The sequence below is a fragment of the Mobula hypostoma genome, chromosome 26, assembly GCF_963921235.1.
Source record: "Mobula hypostoma chromosome 26, sMobHyp1.1, whole genome shotgun sequence".
Lineage (NCBI taxonomy): Eukaryota > Metazoa > Chordata > Chondrichthyes > Myliobatiformes > Myliobatidae > Mobula > Mobula hypostoma.
In genome coordinates this window covers 8,077,301-8,100,889 of record NC_086122.1, presented here as the reverse complement: position 1 = coordinate 8,100,889, position 23,589 = coordinate 8,077,301, and the positions used below count along the sequence as shown (strand labels likewise).

Below are 23,589 nucleotides of genomic sequence, written 5' to 3'. Positions count from 1 at the left end.
TCTCAAAGTTCTAAGTAAAATTATTATCAAAATACGTACTTGTCACCTTACACAACCCTGAGATTTATTTTCTTGTGGGCGTTCACAGTAAATACAAGAAGCACAACAGAACCAATGAAAGACCATACCCAACAGGGCAAATAGCCAATGTGCAAAAAAAAAGATAAAACTGTAAAACAAATAGAAAAAGAAAAAAAAACACATAAATAAATAAGCAATAAATATCAAGGACTTGAGATGAAGAGTCTCTGAAAGTGGGAACATTAGGTTGTGGTAACATTCAATGGTGGGGTGAATGAAGTTAAGTGAAGTTATCCCCTCTGGTTTAAGAGCCTGATGGTTGAGGGATAATAACTGTTCCTGAACCTGGTGGGAGGTCTCAAGGCTCCTGTACCTTCTTCCTAATGGAAGTGGTCACAGTGGTGGGAGTTCATGATGATGGATGCTGCTTTCCTGCGACAGCACCCATGTAGATGTGCGCAATGGTTTTGTCTGTGATAGACTGGGCTGTATCCACTACTTTTTGTAGGATTTTCCATTCAAAAGCATTGGGGTTTCCATACCAGGCCATGAGGCGGCCTGTCAATATACTCTCCACCACACATCTGTACAAGTTTGTCATGTTTTTAGTGTGGCCAAATCTTCACAAACTTCTAAGAAAGTAGAGGTGATGCCATCCTTTCCTCGTAATTGCCTTTATGTACTGAACTCAGGACAGATCCCCTGCTGAGAAATTTAAAGTTTCTGACTCTCTCCACCTCTGATCTTCTGGTGAGGACTGGCTCATGGACCTGTGGTTCCCTCCTCCTGAAATCAATAATCAGCTCCTTGGTCTTGCTGATGTTGAGTGACAGATTGTTGCTGTGGTAACACTGAACCAAATTTTCAATCTCCCTCCAACATGCTAAATCATCACCACCTTGATTCAGCCAATGACAGTGGGGTTGTCAGCAAACTTGAATATGGCATCGGAGCAGTTCTTAGCCTCACAGTCATAAATATAAAGCAGTTAGAGCAGCCTTGATGTGCACCTGTGCTGGTGGAGGAGATATTGCTGCCAATCTGAATTGACTGGGGTCTTCAAGCTAGGAAATCGAGGATCTAGTTGCACAAAGAGGTGCTGAGGTCTAGGCCTTGAAGTCTCAGCCTGAAGTGTTAACTGTTTACTCTTTTCCATACTTGTTGCCTGGCCTACTGAGTTCCTCCAGCAGTTCGGTATGTGTTGCTTTGGATCTGCAGCAGGTTTTCTCATGTTTTTGAAGCTTATTGATTACTTTTTAAGGGGTTGATAGTGTCGAATGCTGAGCTGTAGTCAATGAAGAGCATTCTGATGCATGCAACTTCACTGTCCAGATGTTCCAGGGTTGAGTGAAGAGCCAACAAAATGGCGTCTGGTTGTTGACCTGACGTGATGGGTAGGCAAATTGGGGTGGATCCATATTGCTTCTCAGGAAAGGGTGGATATGTTTCCATCAGCAACCTCTCAAAACACTTCATCACAGTGGATGCAAGTGCTACGGGACGATAGTCATTGAGCAGGTTACCATGTTCTTCTCAGGCACCGGTATAATTGAAGCCTGCCTGAAGTAGTCAAAGCGAGTGGTTAAAGATATCGGTGAACATTCCAGCCAGTTGATCAGCACACGTCTTTAGTACTTGGCCAGGTACCCCATCTGGGCTGGATGCTTTCGGTAGATTCACCCCCCCTGAATCAGCAGTCTAGTCCATCCCGTATATCGAGAAGTTCTTGGATCTGATCATCGAACCCAGTGTGTCTTGAGTTATCCATGCCTCCGTGAAACAGAGAATGCAGCATTCTTGCCCCGAGGTCCTCAATCTTGTTCTCCAGCAACAGTGTATTTGCTAACAAGATACTGGGTAGAGGAAGTGTCATACCTTGGTGCTCTAGTCTGGCTTGGGGTCCTCCACTCCTCCCCTTCTTACAGCCAAGGCGGTGTATCTTCGTCCGCTAAGATGTGCCGTACCTGTGTATTTGAGAGTTAAGCTGACCAAGTCCTTCAGAAGATTGTGAAATTGCTAGTTCGTTAAGACAGTTCAAAAGGTCATCACTTAAAGGGAAGTTACAGGCTGCAGACGGCAGTGAAGGTAGATCAGAAGTACATTTAGAAATTTTGTAAGCTGCCGCAAAGCACCACTGTTTGTCACCAGCATCAGCTTGGTGGTCTTGGTTCTCTCCAACCAGTCACACCAGTAACCATTCAGCGAACAGGTCCTACAAACTGAAACTGCTCTCTGTTGAATTGTACATGATCCTCCACAACCTTTGAAGTGTGCTAGACACTCAACCAAGCTGTTCAAGTCAAAAAGAAACATCAATCCCAACCTGCAAAGAATTCACATCTGATACGCTGCATTTCCTTCCAATATATGGAAGGAATCATAACAATGAGGCATATCATGTTTCCTGGTTTCACATAAAAGGAGAGTTTTTGTAACCAGAAGCTGGTAAATGATCTCAATGCTGATAATTATTCTCATATTTCTTAAGATCTCCCCATCACTGATCACTACTTAGTCTAGGAAATGGTCGACTTACAGCCCTGAATTGGGTCAGAAGATTCCAGGTACCCACTCATGCCCATCTGACACTGAAGGCCACGTGCCTTAAATGCCCCTTTTCTTCCCATTAGTTTCCATGCACTTCACCCCCTCCCCACCCTGAGACAGTGCCACTGAGATCACGCGTTCAGCACGTGTGGACGCGTTGTTAGAATTTCGGCTCGTTAACGACAGTGGGCAGAAGCCCCAATGAGAGACCCAGCAGCATTTGTGGGCCAAATGCTCGAGCCCATATACAGATTAGACACAGCCACACTCATCTGACGTTGCTTAAGCAATCCCAGTGCATGCACATGATGGGTGAACAAAGAGCCAAGCTTCTTCTGTGCTGCCTACGTTTACATTCTGCTGGATACCAGATGAGCACCACGCACTCCCAGCGCAGAAGATCAGCTAAAGAGCAAATCCTGTGCTGTGTGACCCCTATAAACCAATGACAATATCCGTCCCACACCCAGGCTGCTGAAGCGCCCAGCGCCCAGCGCCCATTCAGAGTATCAAGTGAGGCTCACACTGGGTTACTGCGCCCAGCTTTTCATTTCCCCATTGGTGTTCTATCCCCAAACCAATACACCTGTTAATGCGGATGAATCCTACAACGAACACTCGTACTCATCTCGGGTAGTTGTCAAACACACGTACCATATTTTTCTGGCAAACGATGTCCTGCAAATAAAACAGGAAAAGAAAAAGCATTAAGAATATCCAGAAAGATGTAAAGACTGCAGATGCTGTCATCAGCAACAAACAAAAGGAGCTGCTGATATTTCAGGTCGAGACTTCTCACTCTGACACAAAATGTTGACCATCCATTTCCCTCCATGGCTGCTACCTGACCCGTTGAGTTCCACCAGCAGTTCCCTTTTTTTTTGCATTAAAAACTTAATCTAGACAGAACTTCAAAGTACAAGATGGGAAGGGCATCAGAGTTATTTGCTCAGTCACAGCCACAGGAAAGGTATCTACACTTCCCCCGATCATGAAGAGCAGCAGTAAATGAGCTTGTGGAAGCCGGGCTCTGCTGATGCCAAGTGATGACCTCGTCTCCTTCAGAGTTTGCGATTCCACGTTCCTCCTCCATCAGTCTCACAATGGGTAACTGATGTAGGGTCTTAAAGCACTACAGCACAGAAACAGGCCAGTCCATACCAAACTGTTTATCTGCCTCGTTCCATCGTAGCCCTCTATCCATGTCCCTGTCCAAATTTCTCTTAGATTCCTGGGATGGCAGGTCTTTCATATGAAGAAAGACTGGATGAACTGGGCTTGTACTCGTTGGAATTTAGAAGATTGAGGGGGGATCTGATTGAAACGTATAAGATCCTAAAGGGATTGGACAGGCTAGATGCGGGAAGATTGTTCCCGATGTTGGGGAGGTCTAGAACGAGGGGTCACAGTTTGAGGATAGAGGGGAAGCCTTTTAGGACCGAGGTTAGGAAAAACTTCTTCACACAGAGAGTGGTGAATCTGTGGAATTCTCTGCCACAGCAAACTGTTGAGGCCAGTTCATTAGCTATGTTTAAAAGGAAGTTAGATATGGCCCTTGTGGCTACAGGGGTCAGGGGGTATGGAGGGAAGGCTGGGTTCTGAGTTGGATGATCAGCCATGATCATAATAAATGGCGGTGCAGGCTCGAAGGGCCGAATGGCCTACTCCTGCACCTATTTTCTATGTTTCTATGTTTCTATGTTAAAATCAAAGCTGCATCCACCACTTCTGCTGACGGCTCATTGCACACTCTCACAACCCTCTGAGCGGAAAAGTTTCCCCTCAGCTTCCCCTTAAATATTTCACCTTTCACCCTTAACCTGTGACCTCTAGTTCTAGTCTCACTCAACCTCAGCCGAAAAAGCCTCCCTATACCCCTTAAATTTTTGTATATCTCTATCAAATCTCCCCTCATTCTTCAGGGAATAATACCCTAACCTAATCAACCTTTCCCTCTATCTCAGGTTCTTGTAAGTTTTGTCAACACCCTTTCAAGCGTACTGATATCTCTCTTGTAGGTAGGTGAGTAGAACTGCACATCATACTCCAAATTTGGCCTTAACAAGATCTTGTACAACTTCAACATAACACCCCGAATGTGGACGACAAATTGGTGCCAAAGTCATCAGAGAGATCGCGGAAACCATGGATGGGGATTACTGTGATAGCAATACAGTGGATCCACCCAGCATGCAAGCCACTCTGGGAATGGCCTTCAGGCCAAACACCAACAGGGCCATCATCCTTCACTGTGCCACACGGCTTTCAGATGAGCCCCGGAGGAGCGGAGGCACGTTGCACAACAGGTTGGTTTAGAACAACGGAGGAAATGCCGGAGATACTCAGCAGGTCGGGCAGCATCTGCGCAAAGGGAAAACAGTTGCACATTCTCCCAGGGGCCGCATGGTTTTCACATCCCCAAACACGCGCAGATTAGTAGGTTACATTCAGCGTGCAGAGATTGGGGGGGGGGTGGGGGGAATGCGGAGACAATAAAATGGTATCAATGTACAAATGGGCGTTGACAATGAGCCAAAAGGCCCATTCCCATTTGGATGAAACTGCTTCCTGTCAGCTTACATTGGGTACTCAGGTCTCATGGGTGTCATTCAGACCCCATGGCACTGTTGAAGATGGTCAGATGACCTGGCCGTTGCTTAGCCCTCAGCATCGTAAAAAATAACTAAAAGTCGGTTATATAATAGTCGGTTAAGCTAACAGAAGTACTAAATTCCAACTCCTGCCATCATCGACAAGATTCGTCAGCCATTGCTGTGCAAAGACTGGCTGCCACATTTATCTCATTACAGTTATGATTAAATTTCAGATATTAGTTACTTGGCTGTTAGAAATTTTTTGGGACTTCATGAGATCATTGTGAACTGATACATAATGAACTCTTATGTTTATGTGGAAGATAAGCGCCATTTTTACAATTGAAGAATTGGAGGCTGGAATTGGAACATTTCAGTAGCACTTGCAGGTTGGAGATTGTAAGATCTTTATGCTGTGGACTCTGACCATTAACAGAGGGGTCTGTGGGAACCCCTGCTGTAAGAAATTCTTAAGGCTAATCTGATCAAGTTGTATTGATTGGTATGTATCAAACAGTTATGTGAATGGAAATAGTGAATTCCAATAACTGCAGATTGTCTGTTTGTGTGGAAATGCAGAATAACAGACAACGCTGCTGTCTTAGTTTGGGCTGGAAACGCAGACAAGGTCTTTACACAACGTCACCATTCAGAAAAATGTTTTCATTTGCTCGGGGACATCAATAGATGTTTCTACAGGTGGGGAATCTGAGCTAGCCACCCAAAAGGCAAATGAAAGTTTGGTTTCTGGGCAGATACCTGGGAAAAGAGGAAGGCGAGAGGAAGTGATTCTTCCTTCCCCTTAATTGAAGAGTTGAGTTGTGGGGTGAAAGGGGATGGGGTTGGGAACAGGCAGTGGGTGTGATTGAGCTAACGTTTGATGGGAGGGACTCGCCCATCCCCCTAAGCACTGTAATAGCCAGGCATCCCGGGACAGAACCAGAACCAAGACAAGTGACAACAAGAAAAAAGTGGAGAGTCAGGAAGCAAGGCAGGGACCAATGTGAAGTGTCAGGTATCGGCAAGATGAAATCAAAATGATAAAGAAGCGAAGTCACTTGGTCCAAGTGTAGAGGTGCGGGGGGGGGTATTTCTGCTCCGTCATCCGCCTGTCTGATCCGACACTTACAATTGTCACTTCTCAATAAGCCACTTCCTATTTCTCAAGCCTTTGGGTTAACGGTGTCCATGAGGGAAGTAATAAATCTTCAGCCGCGGGGGTGGGGGGAACAGAAATCCTGCTGAAGAAGGGGATTGGCCAACGACTGGAGCTCTGAAGGGAGACTGCACCTTATTTTTGGGGGCGGCATCGTGGTAAGCGTACACTAATGACCTGGGTTCAATTTCCACCACTGTCGGTAAGGAGTTGGTGCTTTCTCCCCCATGACCACGTTTGTTTCCTTCGAGTGCTTCAGTTTTCCTTGCGCAGTCCAAAGGCCAATTGGTAAATTAATTGGTCGCGTGGGTGTAACTGGGGGGCTAAGGCTCACTGGGAAGAAGGGCCTGTTGCCTTGCTGTATCTCTGAGAAAAATAGGAAAAGCACACACAGTCTCAACACAGCAGCAGGTTTTGACCAGGTGAGGGCGGAAATTGGACTGGACTGATTCGTACAAGAGTCAGTAGGAGACGATCAATGATATTGACAGTGAGACGGCATCTCAGGCAGATCAGTGGACCAACATACATAAAAAAATCAGACAATCTGAAGGTGGGGCTATTCAGAAAGCGATGGCATCTCTGTACACAGCACCAACCAATTCTGACCTTAGACTGTAAAAGGTTTGATTCATGATGGAAAATTAGGTCTGGTCCTTTCTTTGAATCTGCTAATCGAAGAGCACATGGAGAGAATCACATCCAGTGCATAAAACACATTCTCAGTCTGGTTGGCAGGATGTTAAAGTGGCTTGTCCATCCCCTCCCTCTTTCTGTTCCCTCAGCGTTCACTCTCCGCAGCCTCGGGTTGAAGGTGGAGGCCGAGCTCTCTGACAATAGAAAGGGCTTGGTATTGTGAAGCTCCCCCTGGCCGGTTCAGGGGGCAGCCGAACGCGGGTCCGCACTTGGAACCGCTCAGCCTCGGAACGGTGGGGAGGGAGGGGCTTGCCGCAGGGCATCAAAAGCAGGAGGAGAGGAAGCAGAATGAGGGAACGTGTACATTCCAATTTGGGGCTGGCGCCACGCCTCACAACACAAGCGATCACCCGCCAGGGTTCCATCACCCCACGGTCTGTAAGGAGATTGTACGTTCTCCCCGTGACTACGTGGGTTTCCTCCAGGTGCTCCAGCTTCCTCCCACATTCCAAAGACGTTCGGGTTAATTGGTCACATGGTGTAATTGGGTGGCACGGGCTCATTGAGTTGGCAGGACCTAATGCCAACCTGTACCTTTAAATAAATAAAAAGAACCGGAGAAGTATAAAGCAAACACGAGGAAATCTGCAGATGCTGGAAATTCAAGCAACACACACAAAATGCTGGTGGAACGCAGCAGGCCGGACAGCATCCATAGGAAGAAGCACAGTTGACATTTCAGGCCGAGACCCTTTGCCGGTCCTGACGAAGGGTCTCGGCCCGAAACGTCGACTGTGCTTCTTTCTATGGATGTTGACTGGCCTGCTGCATTCCACCAGCATTTTGTGTGTGTTGGAGAAGTACAACCTTGGGTGCAAGGGGGATCTGATTTTATTGCTTCAGACTCACCTACCCAAAGGGGCCAGCATCAAGGAGGTAATTTTATATGTAGTTTACCATCTGGAATGAAAGGGCCTTCCATTAATTATCAGTAACAATTATTCTCTCAACAAAGGCTGACTCATCCCACTGTGGAGAACGTTAACACCATTTGTGCCCATGTGTCCCTTGGTCCCAGGGAAGGAAACTACAGAAACACTCAGCAGGTCAGTCTGCATTTGTGGGGAGGGACACAAAGTTAATGTTTCAGGCTGAAGACTGTGCATAAGGAATATAGCGATCTCACGTCCTAGTGTGCAGCTGAAGGGTGGCGGTGAGAGAGAACAAAAGTGCCTTCACGGGTCTGTGGAGTTACCTGCAGCGACCGCAGCGTTGTCAGGTTGCTATCGCAGCAAAGGATCACGTTGTTGGTCATGCTGAAACTCTCTCGCACACCAAGGTGATAGAAGAATGACGAGTGGCAGTACGGATCGGTCATCTCCACCACCGCCACATCTGTGAACGACAGCACCGTTAACTGGAGCACCTCTGAAACCGGGTCAGTTGAGCAGGCACGGGCGTTGGGGTTGGGATTTATACCCATCGAAGTGTTGATTCTTACACAGCTCTCATGACTATAAATCTCGTTAGGTACATGGACAGGAGGGATAGAGGTGGTCATGGTCCGGCTGCAGATCGATGGGACTGGACAGATTAATAGTTCGGCATGGGCTCGATGGGCCAAAAGGCCTGTTTCTGTGCTGAGGTGTTCTGTGACTCTATGATCCTTATTTTGCTCCCTTCCCCAGCTCTCTTTATTAATTTACTGGAGTAACCTAGCTCACCTCTCTACCTGCCCTTTCCAATCCGTCCCCATGGCACCAGACCAGGGCCAGTCAGCCGGACAAGAAAAGCCTCGATGGATTGGACATCCCCCGTTGGCTTCCACTTCTGGTCTCACGGTGACAGGGAGGAGAGGGACAATTTTACACAAGGTGAAATGAATGTTTTAATAAATCGATAGACAGTCACATCATTCAGAAATCACTCATTTTCTTTCTTACATTATGCAACAAAGCAGAGTGCAGCACAGGAACATCACCCTCAAAACCTCGTGCAAGCCACATCAACTACCAAGAACAAGTGACACATGGAAGCACGAGCTACTATATGTCACCAAGAGGCACTGGATCAGAATCAGATTTATCATCACTGTCTTACACGATGAGAAATCTGCGCTCGCTCCAGGACAGATTCTACGACACGCTAACAGCCGGGAAATCAAAGCTGCTTGCCCTTCCCATGCTGACCCTTCCATGAGCCAACACACTTGTTAATTGGATGGTATACTGTATATACTGTATGCAAGCAGTGTATAGTTAAGATAGGTCGATATTATCATACAATTCAGCATTGGAAGCTATGTTAGTTAGCTTCACCTCTTTGCAATCAGGAGACCATACGACATCCTGTAGGACTTGCCCCATCGAGTCTGCTCCGCCATTTTATCCCTCTCAACCATATCCTCCTGCCTTCTCCTGGTAACCTTTGACACCCTGACTAACAAAGAACCTACCAATCTCCGCTTTAAATGTACCCAATGGCTTTGCTTCCACAGCCACCCGTGGCAATGAATTCCACAGATTCACCAACCTCTGGCTAAAGAAACTCCTTCCCATCTCTGCTGTAGATGGACGTCCCTCTATTCTGAGGCTGTGCCCTCTGGTCCTAGACTGGTCTAGGCCTTTGAATATTCAATTGCTTTCAATGAGATCCCTCCCTCGTTCTTCTAAACTCCTGTGAGTACAGACTCAGAGCCATCAAACCATCCACATATGTTAACCCTTTAATTCCCAAAATCATTCTCGTGAACCTCCACAGAACCTGCTCCAGTATCAGCACCTCCTTTCTTAGACTCCTTTCAGAGATAAGGGGCCCCAAACCTGCTCACAGTACTCCATGTGCAGTCTGGACAATGCCGTATAAAGCTTCAGTATCACATCCTTGCACTTATATTCTAGTCCTCTCGAAATGAATGCTAACATTGCATTTGCCTTCCTTGCCACCAACTCAACCTGCAAGTTAACCTTTAGGGAATCTCGCACAGGGACTCCCAAGTCCCTTCACAAACAAGAGAACATCTGCAGATGCTGGAAATCCAAGCAACACACACCAAATGCAGGAGGAACTCAACAGGCTGAGCAGTGTCTAGGAAAAGCACCCTGCCGAAGGGTTTTGGCCCAAAATGTTGACTGTACTCTTTTCCTAGATGCTACCTGGCCTGCTGAGTTGCTCCAGCATTTGGTGTGTGTTGATCCCAAGTCCCTTTGCACCTTTGATTTGTGAAATTTCTTCCTGTGGTGTATTTACTATTTGAGTAATATAATAAATATATTGTTTAATTAAACATTCTTTGTGGTTTACATAATTCATTATGGGTTACATGTAAAAGTGTGGGCACATGGCCAAGTGGTTAAGGCATTCGACTAGCGACCTGAAGGTTGTGAGTTCGAGCCCCAGCCGAGGCGGCGTGTTGTGTCCTTGAGCAAGGCACTTAATCACACATTGCTCTGTGACGACACTGGTGCCAAGCTGTATCGGCCCTTGTCCTTCCCTTGGACAACATTGGTGTTGTGAAGAGGACAGACTTGCAGCATCGGTAACTGGCGGTCTTCCATACAACTTTGCCAAGGCCTGCGCCCTGGAGAGTGAAGACTTTCCAGGCACAGATCCATGGTCTCGCAAAACTAACGGATGCCTTAAACTTAAACATGTAAAAGTATGCAAGTTACACCACATGTTACAAAACATAACACTTCCCATTTAAAAAGTGCTCTGCACCTTTATTCCTCCTACAAAAGTGCAGGATAATACACATCCATCCACTATATTCCATCTGCTACTTCTTTGTGCATTCTCCAAATCTGTCAAAGTCCTTCTTCTGACTTCCTGCTTCCTCAAAACTACCTGCCCCTCCACGTAAATTTGCATCATCTGAAAACTTGGTCACAAAGCCATCAATTCCATCATCCAGGTCATTAACATATGATCTGAAAAGAAACAGCCCCGATACCAAACCCTGTAGAACACCACTCGCCAACTGCAGCCAACCAGAACAGGCCCCTTTTATTCCCATTGTTTGCCTCTGTCCAGGCTTGTATCTTTCCTGTAATACCATAGGCTCTTATCTTGTTAAGCAGCCTCGTGTGTGGCTTCTTGTCAAGGCCCTTCTGAAAAGCTAGGTAAACAATATCTACCAGCTCTCTTTTGTCTATTCTGCCTGTTATTTCCTCAAATAATTCCAACAGATATGTCAGGCAAGATATTGCCTTAAGGAAACCATGCCTACTTTATCATGCTCCTCCAAGTACCCTGAAACTTCATCCTTAATAATGGAATCCAACATCTTCCCCATCACTGAAGCCAGGCTATTAACTTCCTTCTGTCTCCCTCCCTTCTTAAAGAATGGAGTGACAATTGTCATTTTCCAGTCCTTTGGAAGCATTCCAGAATCTAGTGATCCCTGAAAGATTAGTGCCTCCACAATCTATTCAGCTACTTCTTTCAGAAACCCGAGGTGTAGTCCACCTGGTCTACATGACTTAGCTACCTTCAGAACTTCCAGCTTCCGAAGCATCTTCTCATTAATAATAGCAACTACGCTTACTCTGGCACTCTTGAATTTAAAGCATATTGCTAGTGTCTTCCACAGTGAAGACTAAAGCAAAATACATATTAAGTCCCTCCACCATTTCTTTGTCCCCATTACTACCTCTCCAGCGTCATTTTCCAGCGGTCCAATATTCACTCTCAACTCTCTTTTACAGTACTCTTTATGTATCCGAAATAACTTTTGGTATCCTCTTTGATTTTATTGGCTAGTTTACTTTCATTTCTTTTCTTTCCTTTTGGCTTTTTTAGTTGTCTTCTATTAGTTTCTAAAAAAGTTTCCCAATCCTCTAACTTCCACTAATTTTTGCTATATTATATGTCCTCTCTTTTGCTTTCATGCTATCTTTGACTTCCCTTGTCAACCACGGTTGCCTCATTCTCCCCTTTTCTTCTTAGTGATACATCTATCCTGCATCTTCCAAATTGTCCTCAGAAACTCCTGCCAGTGCTATTCCTCTGTCACCCCTGATAACATTCCCCTTCCAATCAACTGGCTAGCTCCTCTCTCATACCTCTGTAATTCCATTTACTCCTCAGTAATATTGATGCAACTGGCTTCACCTTCTCCCTTTCAAACTGCAGAGTGAATTAAGATCACAGCGTCCCATGGGTTCCTTTACCTTAAGCTCCCCCAATCAAATCTGGTTCATTACCCAATCAAGAATTGCCTTTCCCCTAATGGGCTCAACCACAAGCTGCTCTAAAAAAACATTCTACAAATCCCTTTTCTTGGGCTCCATCACCACCTGATTTTCCCCAGTCTATCTGCATACAGAAATCCCCCATGACTGTTTTAATATTGCCCTTATTATATGCCTTTTCTATTTCCCCTTGAAATTTATATCCTACACCCTGGCCACTGTTTGGGGGCCTGTACATTTCTCTATACAGGAGTTAACTCTAGTTTCTTTACTCTACCCAACAGGATTCTACATTGTCTGATCCTATGTCACCTCTTTCTAAGGATTTGAATTCATCTTTTACTAACAGAGCTACTCCACTGCCTCTGCCTACCTGCCATTTCAATACAAGGTGTCTCATTAGATGTTATAAGCTTCCTTCAGCCGAGACTCAGTGATACCCACAGCATAACACCTGCCAATCTCTAACTACACTACAAGATCATCTACCTTATTCAGTGTACTGCAGATAATATTTCATGGTTCTTGGCCACAAAAATAGCTGTTTCTATTTCATAATTAATACAGTTATCCTAGCACAGCTCAGTAAGTCCTCCACATCATTTCCTACCACATATATGCTGCTTTTAGCACAAGGTTACACAATTCTGTCAAATAATGGCATGTTCGGCCAGAAGAGGAAGGCAGCATTGAATCTAACGTTGTTTGATAACAACACACACAAAATGCTGGAGGAAATCAGCAGGCCAGGCAGCATCTATGGAAAAAAGTACAGTCGACGTTTCAGGCTGAGCCCCTTTGGCAGGACTGGAGAAAAAAAGGTGAGGAGTAGATTTAAAAGGTGGGGGCAGGGGAAGGGAAGCACAAGGTGATATGCAAAACCAGAAGGGGGAGGGGTGAAGTTAAGAGCTGGGAGGTTGATTGGTGGAAGAGATACAGGGCTGGAGAAGGGAGAGTCCGATAGGAGAGGACAGAAGGCCCTGGAAGGGAGGAGGAGCTCCAGAGGGAGGTGATGGGCAGGTGAGGAGATAAGGTGAGAAAGAGAAACGGGGATGGGGAATGGTGAAGGAGAGGGGGGAGGGGCCATTACTGGAGGTTTGAGAAATCGGTGTTCGTGCCATCAGGTTGGAGGCTATTCAGACGGAATACAAGGTGTTGTTCTTCCAACCTGAGTGTGGCCTCATCTCAACAGTAGAGGCAGCCATGGACTGACATATCAGAATGGGAATGGGAAGTGGAATTAAAATAGGTGGTTACAGGGAGATTCCACTTCTTCATTTAGTTTTACTTCTCTATCAGTCCCCAATTTACCTTTTAACACCCTCTATGTACAATTACCATTCAAAAGTCAGTATTGAATCTCAAACTACATCTGGTGGTGCTGGAAAGTTTGTGAACCCTGAAGAATTTTCTCCATTTCTGCATAAGTATGACCAAAAATGTGATCAGATCTTCATGCAAGTCCTAAAACTAGATAAAGAGAATCCAATTAAATAAATAACATAAAAACATGATACTCGTTCATTTATTTATTGAGAAAAATGATCCAATATTACATGTATTTGTTGGAAAAAGTATGTGTACATCTGAGGTAATGCCTTCTACAAAAGCTATTTGGAGTCAGGTGTTCCACTCAATGAGACGAGATTGGAGATGTGGGTTGTAGAGGTGCCCTGCCCTACAAGAAAGACAAAGTCGGGTTACAGACAGAGCCAGCTCTTCTCATGAAAGGTCTCTTTATGTGCACCATGCCTTGATCAAAACAACTTTCAGAGGGCCTTAGAAGAATAATTGTAGAGATGCATGAAGCTGGAAAAGGTACAAAAGCATTTCTAAGGACCCGAGTGTTTGTCAGTCCACAGTGAGAGAAACTGTCTACACATTCAGTATTGTTGCTACTCTCCCTAGGAGTGGTTGTCCTGCAAAGACTACACGAAGAGCACAATGTGCGATGCTGAAGAAGGTGAAAAAAAAAACCCCAAGGGAAACAGCAAAAGACCTGCAGAAACCTCTGGAATTGCAACTGTCCTTAGGAGTAGGTGTCCTGCAAAGATCACACCAAGAGCAATGCTGAAGGAGGTGATAAAGAACCGAAGGGCAGCAGTAAAAGACCTGCAGAAATCTCCTGAATTGCGAAAGTTTCTGTTCATGTGCCCACTATAAGAAAAAACACTGAACACAAATGGTGTTCATGGAAGGACACCACAGAGGAAACCACTGCTCTCCAAAAAAAAAACACATTGCTGCACGTCTCAAGTTTGCAAAAGACCACATGGATGTTCCACAACGCTTTGCAACAATATTCTGTGGACAAATGAGGCAAATGCTGAACTTTTTTTTGGCAGAAATGCACATTGCTATGTTTGGAGGGAAAGGGACCCTGCACACCAACACCAAAACCTCATCCCAACTGTGAAGCAGGGTGGAAGGAGCATCATGGTTTGGGGCTGCTTTGCTGCCACAGAGCCTCGACAGCTTGCAATCATTGAGGAAACAATGAATTCAAAATTGTATCAAGACATTTTACAAGAGAATGTCACAGTAGCAGTCCATCACCTGAAGCTTAATAGAAGTTGAATATTTGCAACAAGACAATGATCCAAAAAAACAAGAGTAAATCAACAGAATGGTTTAAAAAGAAGAAAATCTGTGTTTTGGAATGTCCGAGTCAAAGTCTATAGGAGTTTAATCCTATAGAAATGTTGTGAAAGGACCTGAAGCAAGTGGTTCATGCAAGGAAACTCACCAACCTCACAGAGTTAAAACAGTTTTGTAAGGAGGAATGGCCTAAAATTCCTCCAAGCCGATGTGCAGGACAGATCAGCAGTTACCAGAAACGTTTGGTCGAAGTTATTGCTATACAAGGGGCTCACACCAGTTACTGAAAGCAAAGGTTCACATACTTTTTCCAACAAATACATGTAATATTGGATCATTTTCCTCAATAAATAAATGAACAAGTATAAGATTTTTGTGTTATTTATTTAATTGTGTTTTCTTTATCTAGTTTTAGTATGTGAAGATCTGATCACTTTTAAGTCATATTTATGCAGAAACAGGAGATAATTCTACAGGGCTCACAGACTATCTAGCACCACTGTATATTCCACAGTGACACCTGGTTATTAACGCTTACTATGGATGTTCTCACAACATTTAGCGAGCATTTAGATAAGTGCTTGAACCCTCAATGCACAGAAGGCCATGGGTAGGTGGGATTGGTACAGATAAATGTACAGTAACAGTCAGTATGGATGCGATGGGCCAAAGGGCCTGTTTCTATGTTGTACAACTCTGTGATTATGACTCTAAGAGATGGATTCAGGAAGAATAGTTAATTGGCTAAAATCAAATTCTCATCTCCTTCCCTGTGTCTTTGCCAATTATCTTGAGATCTCTTGTATTACTCAATAAAATGATTCTTCTAATTCTCATTAACTTCTGCGGGCCGGATCAATCGACATCACTTGAAATAAAAATCTGGCAATTTATCATTGGTTTTGCAACACAAGTACACCATGTGTCTCCTGCGACAATAATAACTGTGCAGAATCACTCAAGCGTTTGGAAAGCACTGATCCATTCTGAAACCCCAACTGTTGCATAAATACAAGTCCTGTCTTCTTTCTGCAGGACAGCAGAAATGAAAAATGATAGGTTGAAATGAGAACTTGGTTGTGATCATTTTATAACTTTTGATAGTAAAGGCAGTAGCATTCCTGCCTTACCAAGGCCAGAAATAGGCTTCTGATGAATTTTCCATCATAGAGATTGTTGGAATGCTGAAATGAAATAGAAGCCATAAAAAACTTGGAAAGAATATCCAATGCCTAATGGCTTGTAAAATATGGAATCTAACAGTACTTTCAAGAGGAATAAGAATGCATTTAAGATGCATTAAATGAATGCACATGACATTTCAAATGCCTTTTTTTAATAAAATATTAGCTTTTTTTGTTGCACGTACTTCAAAACTTCGAAATGTAGAGTGAAATGCTTCATCTGCGTTGTTTGTGCTGGGGGCAGCCTGCAAATGCCAGCTTGCCCCCAGCACAACGTAGCATACCAACAGCTCACTAACCCCAAAGTGTACATCGCTGGAACGAGGGAGGAAACCCACACGGTCACAGGGGGAGTGTGCAATCTCCTTACAGACAGCAGTGGGTATTGAAGCCCAGTCTGTGCCCAGGAGGGAGGAGAAGATGGCAGTGCGACGCAGCGCACCCAGCTCTCCGGTGAAATGACATCGTATTTGTAAGTAGGACGCCGTGCACAATTCTGATTTGATGGAGACAGATGTGAGAAGGCACAGAGGAACATCCGGAGAAATTTCTGAAATGCCCAGTTCGCTGCCACTGCTACTGTGCGACCAAGAATCTCCGGAGGGAAGGCCTCAAGATCCCCAGCTTTGCCTGCTGCTGGCGACCGAGGCTGGGGTCGAAGCGTTCAGCAGAGGTGGTACTCGGTACTCGGTGTCAGAGGGCTGATCGGAGGCTCGAAGTTTTCGGACGACTCAGAGTCGGACTGTGGTCGGGCATGGCAGGGAGAGTTTTCTTCCTTCTCCCGTCTGCGTGAGATGTGGGACCTTCGAGAGACTTTGAACTTTTTTACTGTGCTCATGGCCTGTTCTTCATCAAGTTATGGTATTGCTGCACTGTTGTAACTATATGTTATGATTATGTGGGTTTTGTTAGTTTTTCAGTCTTGGTCTGTCCTGTGTTTCTGTGATATCACACCAGAGGAATATTGTATCATTTCTTAATGCATGCATTACTAAATGACAATAAAAGAGGACTGCGTGTCCTTATAATCTAATCTATAAAGTGATGTGCTAACCACCACCCTACCATGCCACCTTCTACACAGTGCTTTGTAGCAACGTTATGCTGTAACCTCAATGATCTTAGTATCGGTAAAAGTCAACCAGCACAAGTGGGTCAAACAGTCTCCACGACAGACAAATCTGTACCTGGCAGCATGAATATGTTGGTGGAACTTGCAGGGTCAGACACACCCACAAATGGTTTACATGGACAACTGCACAGTTCCCTCACCTACTGAGTTCCTCCAGCATCTTGTGAGTTGCTTCAGATTCCAGTGTTTGCACCCTCTCTGTCTCCACTGGGCCAAGCAATACTTTCCAAAACTGGAATTAATGAGAACAAGAAAAAAACTGTTCTCAGAAAGTTTGAAGCAATGGTGATTTTTTTCCCCACACAGCGCAAGAGAAGGAAATTCCCGCTGTCTCTCCAACACACTCAGTGAAAATAGATCACATCACAGCAGACCCAAGAGCCTGCCACAGAATTAACAACCGGAGCAAGAACTCTGTTCGGTCGGTGAAGTCACCCGGCCCCAGCAAGCAAACAAATCACAAACACAAGAGGTTCTGCAGATACTGGAAGTCCAAGGCAACGCACATAAAATGCTGGAGCAACTCAGCAAGTCAAGCAGCATCTGATGGGGTGCCGTGGAGGGTCTACGTTGTCGAGCACCTTTGTCTGTCTGCAGGCAAGCCACGAATTCCACTCCCCATGTCGGTCCATAGCCTCCCCCGCTGTCACAATGAGGCCATTCTCATATCAGAGCAGCCACACGTCATATTCCACTGGGCAGCCCCCATCCTGAGAGCATGAACATCGATCTCTTCCAGTAATTTCTCCCCTTCCCCTTCTTGCTTTTTCCATTCCCTGTTCCAGCTTCTTTCTTACCTCTTCTCGTCTCCTTACCTGTCTCTCACCTCCCTGTGAAGGCCTTCCTCCTACCCTTTCTCCCAAGGTCCATCCTCCTCCGATCAGATTTCTTCTGCTTCAGCCCTTTAACCTTTCACCTGTCACCTCCCAGCACCTCTCACTTTATTCCCCCACCCACCTTTCCCCTCACCTGGTTTCACCTATCACCTGCCAGCTTGTACCCCTTCCTCTCCTCCACCTCCTTATCCTGGCTTCTTCCCCTTTCCTTTCCAGTCCTGATGAAGGGCCTCGACCACTGCTCCCTCTGATTTCATTACTGCCCCTGCACACCCGCGTAACCGGAGCGCTCCTGTGCACATCGTCTTTGCTGCCTTGCGGCTGTACTTGGATGCTGCTAGAAAAAAGTTTATGAAATGCGAAAGGTTTTCTTTGTGGTACTGTAATTCATTGTACACTTCAACTAATAAATAAATTCACAGGTATGTGATATTTCAATTTCATTCTAAATATTCATAGCATACATATTACAACAAAACAAAATGTTTAAAGTGCCGGCCGTGTAAAAATTTCCTGCTCAGAGCGATGGCTGGCCCTCATGGCTGTAAAAGAAAATTAAAGGGAACATTGGTCTCGACTTTAGAAGTCAACTGTTTATTCCTCTCCAGAGATGCTGCCTGGTCAGCTGAGTTCCTCCAGCATTTTGTGTCTGTTACTACGCATACAAATCCTGGTAGCAGTAGGCACCAGGCACCAAGTTAAACAAGCAAATTCATTAGCAGAGCTGTTGATTTACAAGCGTATCAAACCACTGAAGTACGGTAAAGTGGGACACCTCCCTCTCTGACAAACCAGCAAAGCCACACACATTAGAAAGCTGAATGCAACTCGATAATCATTGCAACAGGGCTGGTTAATAAATTCAAAGGGCTGCAAGCACGTACTGTACACATATTTCAACCCCATCTGCACCATAGGTGTGAACTGCCTTTCTTCATTGTCTCCACTTGTTGATTTCAGGGAGCATTATTGATACATATTTTATCAGGTACACCTATACATTAATGAAAATATCTATTCAGCCAATGATGTGGCAACAACTCAGTGCATAAAAGCATATTGAAGTGCTCAAGACATTCAGTTGTTGTTCAGATAAAACATCAGAATGGGGAAGAAATGTGATCTCAATGACTCTGATTGCTGGTGCCAGACAGGGTGGTCTGAGTATCTCAAAAACTGCTGAGCTCCAGGGATTTTCAGGCAACAATCTCTAATTTACAGAGAATGATGTGAAATATTTTTTTTTAAATCCAGCGCGCGGGCAGTTCTGTTGGCGAAAACGTCTTATTAATGAGAGAGGTCAGAGGAGAATGGCCACGCTGGTTCAAGCTCAAAAGGAACTCAAATAACCACACATTACAACAGTGGTGTGCAGAGGAGCATCTCTGAATGCACAGCACGTTGAACATCGATGGACTGCAGCAACAGAAGACCAGAAAAGTATACTCAGTGGCCACTTTATTAGGTACAGGGGTACAGGCACTTAATGGCTGCAATATACTATAAAACAAGTAGCTTTCAAGGCCATTCAAACAATTGCCTTTACAGTACTACTCACTTACTCAATTCGATGAAACCGATGAGCTGCAAAGCCAAGTCCTTTGAGCTAAGGAGACCCAGAGGCTTGACGTAGGCTTGGAGGACTGTCTGTGTGTATGGGAGGCTTGTTTTGCTGTTGATGTTTTGTTGTTTGTTGCTTTGTCAAGCATTGCAGACATGCTATGTTGGCACCATGATGTGTAGCGATACTGACAGGCTGCCCCAGCACTGTATGGTTTGATGTGCATATGATAACCTGAATCTGATCTAAACTGAACACAGTACTCCAAACGCACCTTCACTAGATTGTTGTACAACTACAACGTAACCTCCCAACTTCTCCTCTCAGTGCCCTGGCAGATGAAGGCCACCATGCCTTCTTTAGTCTCCTTCCCCACCCTGTCTACCTGTGATGCCACTTTCAGAAAAAGATGTGCTTCATGTCTGGGCCCCTCCGTTCTGCTCTGTTCCCCCGGGCTCTACCATTCCCTGTGAAAGACATCCTGGTTTGACTTCCGGGGGTCCCTTTTGTTCTCAGAAGTTTTTAAGAATATCAAGATGAATTTCCTCATCTCAACAATGGTGTTTGAACATCCACAGTGGTGTCTTGTCAATTAAGAAGAGTCCCATTGTACATATCATCATCATCATTATCAGGTGCCATGCCCAGATTGAGCTTTGACTGCCCATGGCCCACGCTCTCCTGTTTCGGGTCGAGTAGATCCTCCTGACGCTGTTGTTGTGCGATACATTTTGTGAGTTTGACCATGGTTTTCTTAGCAAAGAGATTCTAGGAAACCTAGAACCTAGCAACGGTGGTTTGCTATTGCCTACCGTTGGGCGAACTGAAGAAATCACTATTTCTCTTCCCAAATGTTCATCCACCTGTACTATAGCTATTGTCATTTGAGGTCGTAGCTCATCCGCCTTCTCCGTCATGAGTTCAGTTACTGAACCTGCCGGATCCGCCGTTGGCCTTCGCTCGTATCCTGAGCAGGAACCCTTGCAGGTGCTACCGTTCCGGGTCAGAGCGGCCCTGGGAGCAATGAATGACTAAGGGGTAACTCCACTTTCCCCAAAGCTCTGAAAGTCCCCAGTCAGAGCCTCATCACCGGTTGGAGTTTAGAGTCATACCCAGGAAGAATCGTAAATATACACTTCTATTTGAACGTGCCAAAAATATTTAAGTGAACTATACAATTGTAACGATTGAGATTGAATTTAATCTCTTGTTATTGCCTTTGTACCTGAGGGGTAGAAAAACAAAGCTAAAGATTATAGGTAATAATCAGCTTTATTTGTCACATAGAGTGAAATTGCTCATTTTGCATCAACTCAAATCAGCAAGGGTTGTGTTTGCCAACCCACAAGTGCCACCACGCTTCCAGTCCCGGCGTAGCATGCCCACAGCTCATTAACCCTGGCTCTACATCGTTTTGGAATGTGGATGGGAACCAGAAACCCACAAAGTCACGAGCAGAGCATACCAACTCTCTATAGGCAGCAGTGGGAATCGAACCTCGATCTTATACCTGGCTGCTGTAAAGCATTACACTAACTACTATGCTACTGTACTGCCCAACAAGTATTTTGAGTTTGGGGAGAATCCTTCACTAGGTCTCCACCATGTGTCTGCCTGTGCTGTACAAAGGCTTGTTAAACCTGTAGTTCTGAGCTCTACCTTTAAAGCCATCAGTCACCACGGCAACTCCACCCCACCCTCACCCCATTAGAGAGATTCCTATGTGTTTCACTACGCTCTCAGCAAATGAAAATAAACAGAATCTTTTCCGATTCTGCTGAAATATGTTTGACTGGTTATGTTAATTTTGTTTCTCTCTCCACAGATGTTGCCTGACCTGTTGAGTGTTTCCAGAATTTTCCGACTTTCAACATCTACAGTTTATTTTTTTTAACATTTTCACTGCCCTTCCAGCTCTTCAATTAATTATCATTTCTATGCCTTGGATCACATTGGTAAATCCTATTCTCTCTGTAATATAACAAATAATCAGCCAATCATCAGAAAACTTCTTGAAAATTACACCCGTTTCTGATGTCTTTTAAGAAAAGTAAAACATAGCACATCTGATTGAGTTTGAGCTCAACATACAGTCAGTTGTTTGTCAAAGCATGAAATACTGTAGGTCACCACGTCAGGATCAGACAGCACCATATTCACACTTACCGTTACGTCCATCTACACAAACCCCAACTACCCGATTAGCACCCTGTCTGTGAAAGCGTCTGTATAAATGCCTCTTCAACATTTAATTGCATCTGATTCCACCACCGCCTCTGGCTTCAGACATCAGCCAGGTCTCGGTAAATGTGCTGAAAGGGGAAAGTCCTGGCTGAGATCAGTCACCCAGATAGCAAATAATGTTAAGTAAATCTACCCAATTACAATTTGTGTTCTTAAGGTTTCCTGAGCAGCAGGCTAGTACAACCCTGTTTTACACAACATCCCATAATCTACTGTGAGCAAAGCAATTAATCAAAAACAAAAAGGAAGTCCTTTATAAATAATCCATCCATCAACAGCAATATTGGACTTTGCAACCTTTAAATCGATTTCTTGGAGCTAATCATCGTACCTTAATGAACTACTGGTTCAAAGATAAAATACAGTTCCATTGTATGTTGACTCACTCTTTCACCGTCACTAAAGAGAAGTTACAAAGCCTGTATCCAGAAACTTTGAAACCAGCCTGGCTGAAGAAAGGAAACCCTGGCATTGCATCTCTGCAAATCAATCCTTGGTTATGGAAACACTTCCACACCAGTAAAAGTGTGTGAAAGGTCGGCTGTACTCCAGGGCTGAGTACGACAGACCTTGTACATTTAACAAGCTCATGCACCATCACTGAGCAGGGGGACAAAGAGAGCCTACAGATCTGGGTCACATCAGGCAGAAGCTCAGCATGATGCAAAAGATCTTGTATCTTCTCCTGTAATCAATCAGGCAATGCAGACGCAACTCTTGTCTCTTCATCCTGCTCCGCCACTGACTGTCAACCCCAGATCGTCATCTCAACATCCACCCTGCCAACACCCTCAGAATGTTATACTGAGTCTCCTTCCCTCTCACTTTTCTAAACTCCACTGGATACAAGCCCAGTTTATACAATCTTTCTGCATAAAGCAATCCTCCATCTCTTGAGATTAGTCTCTGAACCCATTCGAATGCATTGACAATGAGGAGACCAATACAGTGCACAGTACTCGAGATGTCATCTCACTAATATGCTATAAAACTGAAGCAAAACCTCACTACTTTTGTGCTTCATTTCGCTAGCTATTAATTGCAACAATAACCCTTGTGGGCACGTGGCCAAGTGGTTAAGGCGTTCGACTAGCAACCTGAAGGTAGTGAGTTCGAGCCCCAGCCAAGGCAGCATGTTGTGTCCTTGAGCAAGGCACTTAACCACACAGTGCTCTGTGACAACACTGGTGCCAAGCTGTATCGGCCCTTGCCCTTCCTTTAGACAACATCGGTGTCGTGGAGAGGGGAGACTTGCGGCATGGGCAACTGCCGGTCTTCCATACAACCTTGCCCAGTCCTGCGCCCTGGAGAGTGAAGACTTCCCAGGTGCAGATCCATGGTCTCCAGACTAATGGATGCCTTTAAAATTTTTAACCCTTGATACATAACTGGTACATCGGGTGGCAACCTTGCTGTTTCTTTAGCGTTTGTCTGCTTTACAGGCCCACGTTGCTAGCTCGACGCTCTACCCAGCACAGATGGAAACTGTGCAAGGAGCCTGCCACGTTTGAACCCGGGGCCACTCACTCCGAAGTCCGATGCTGATGCCACTACACCACCGACTGGCTAATACTCTATTGAAGGCCTTCTGGAAACTCTATACATTCACTGGTTGTACATTATTTTTATTTATTCAGAGCTACAGAAGGGTAACAGGTCCTTCTGGCCCAACGAACCGGAGCTGCCCAGTTACACCCATGTGACCAATTAGCCTGGTAACCCGTACGTCTTTGGAATGTGGGAGGAAATGGGAGCACCCAGAGGAAACCCAGGTGGTCATGAGGAGAAAGTACAAACTCTTTCCAGACAGAGACAGGACAGAATCTAGTTTGCTGGTGCTGTAACAGTTACACAACCATGCTGTACCAACATATTACCTGCAGCACAT

At 45.0% G+C, this 23,589-nt stretch overlaps 1 protein-coding gene across 2 annotated transcripts in view; it reads right to left on the bottom strand.

Moving 5' to 3' along the window:
- si:ch211-1i11.3 (mitogen-activated protein kinase kinase kinase 5) overlaps positions 1 to 23,589 on the bottom strand; it is a 192,447-nt gene that overhangs the window by 157,609 nt on the left and 11,249 nt on the right. The window contains exons 2-3 of one of the 2 annotated variants that reach the window (XM_063033924.1): positions 8,210 to 8,349; positions 3,223 to 3,246 (exon numbers count right to left, since the gene is read on the bottom strand). In XM_063033924.1, coding sequence (XP_062889994.1) covers positions 3,223 to 3,246; positions 8,210 to 8,349 — 164 coding nt within the window. The remainder of the gene's footprint in view (positions 1 to 3,222; positions 3,247 to 8,209; positions 8,350 to 23,589) is intronic. The other variant, XM_063033925.1, reaches the window with a different exon arrangement.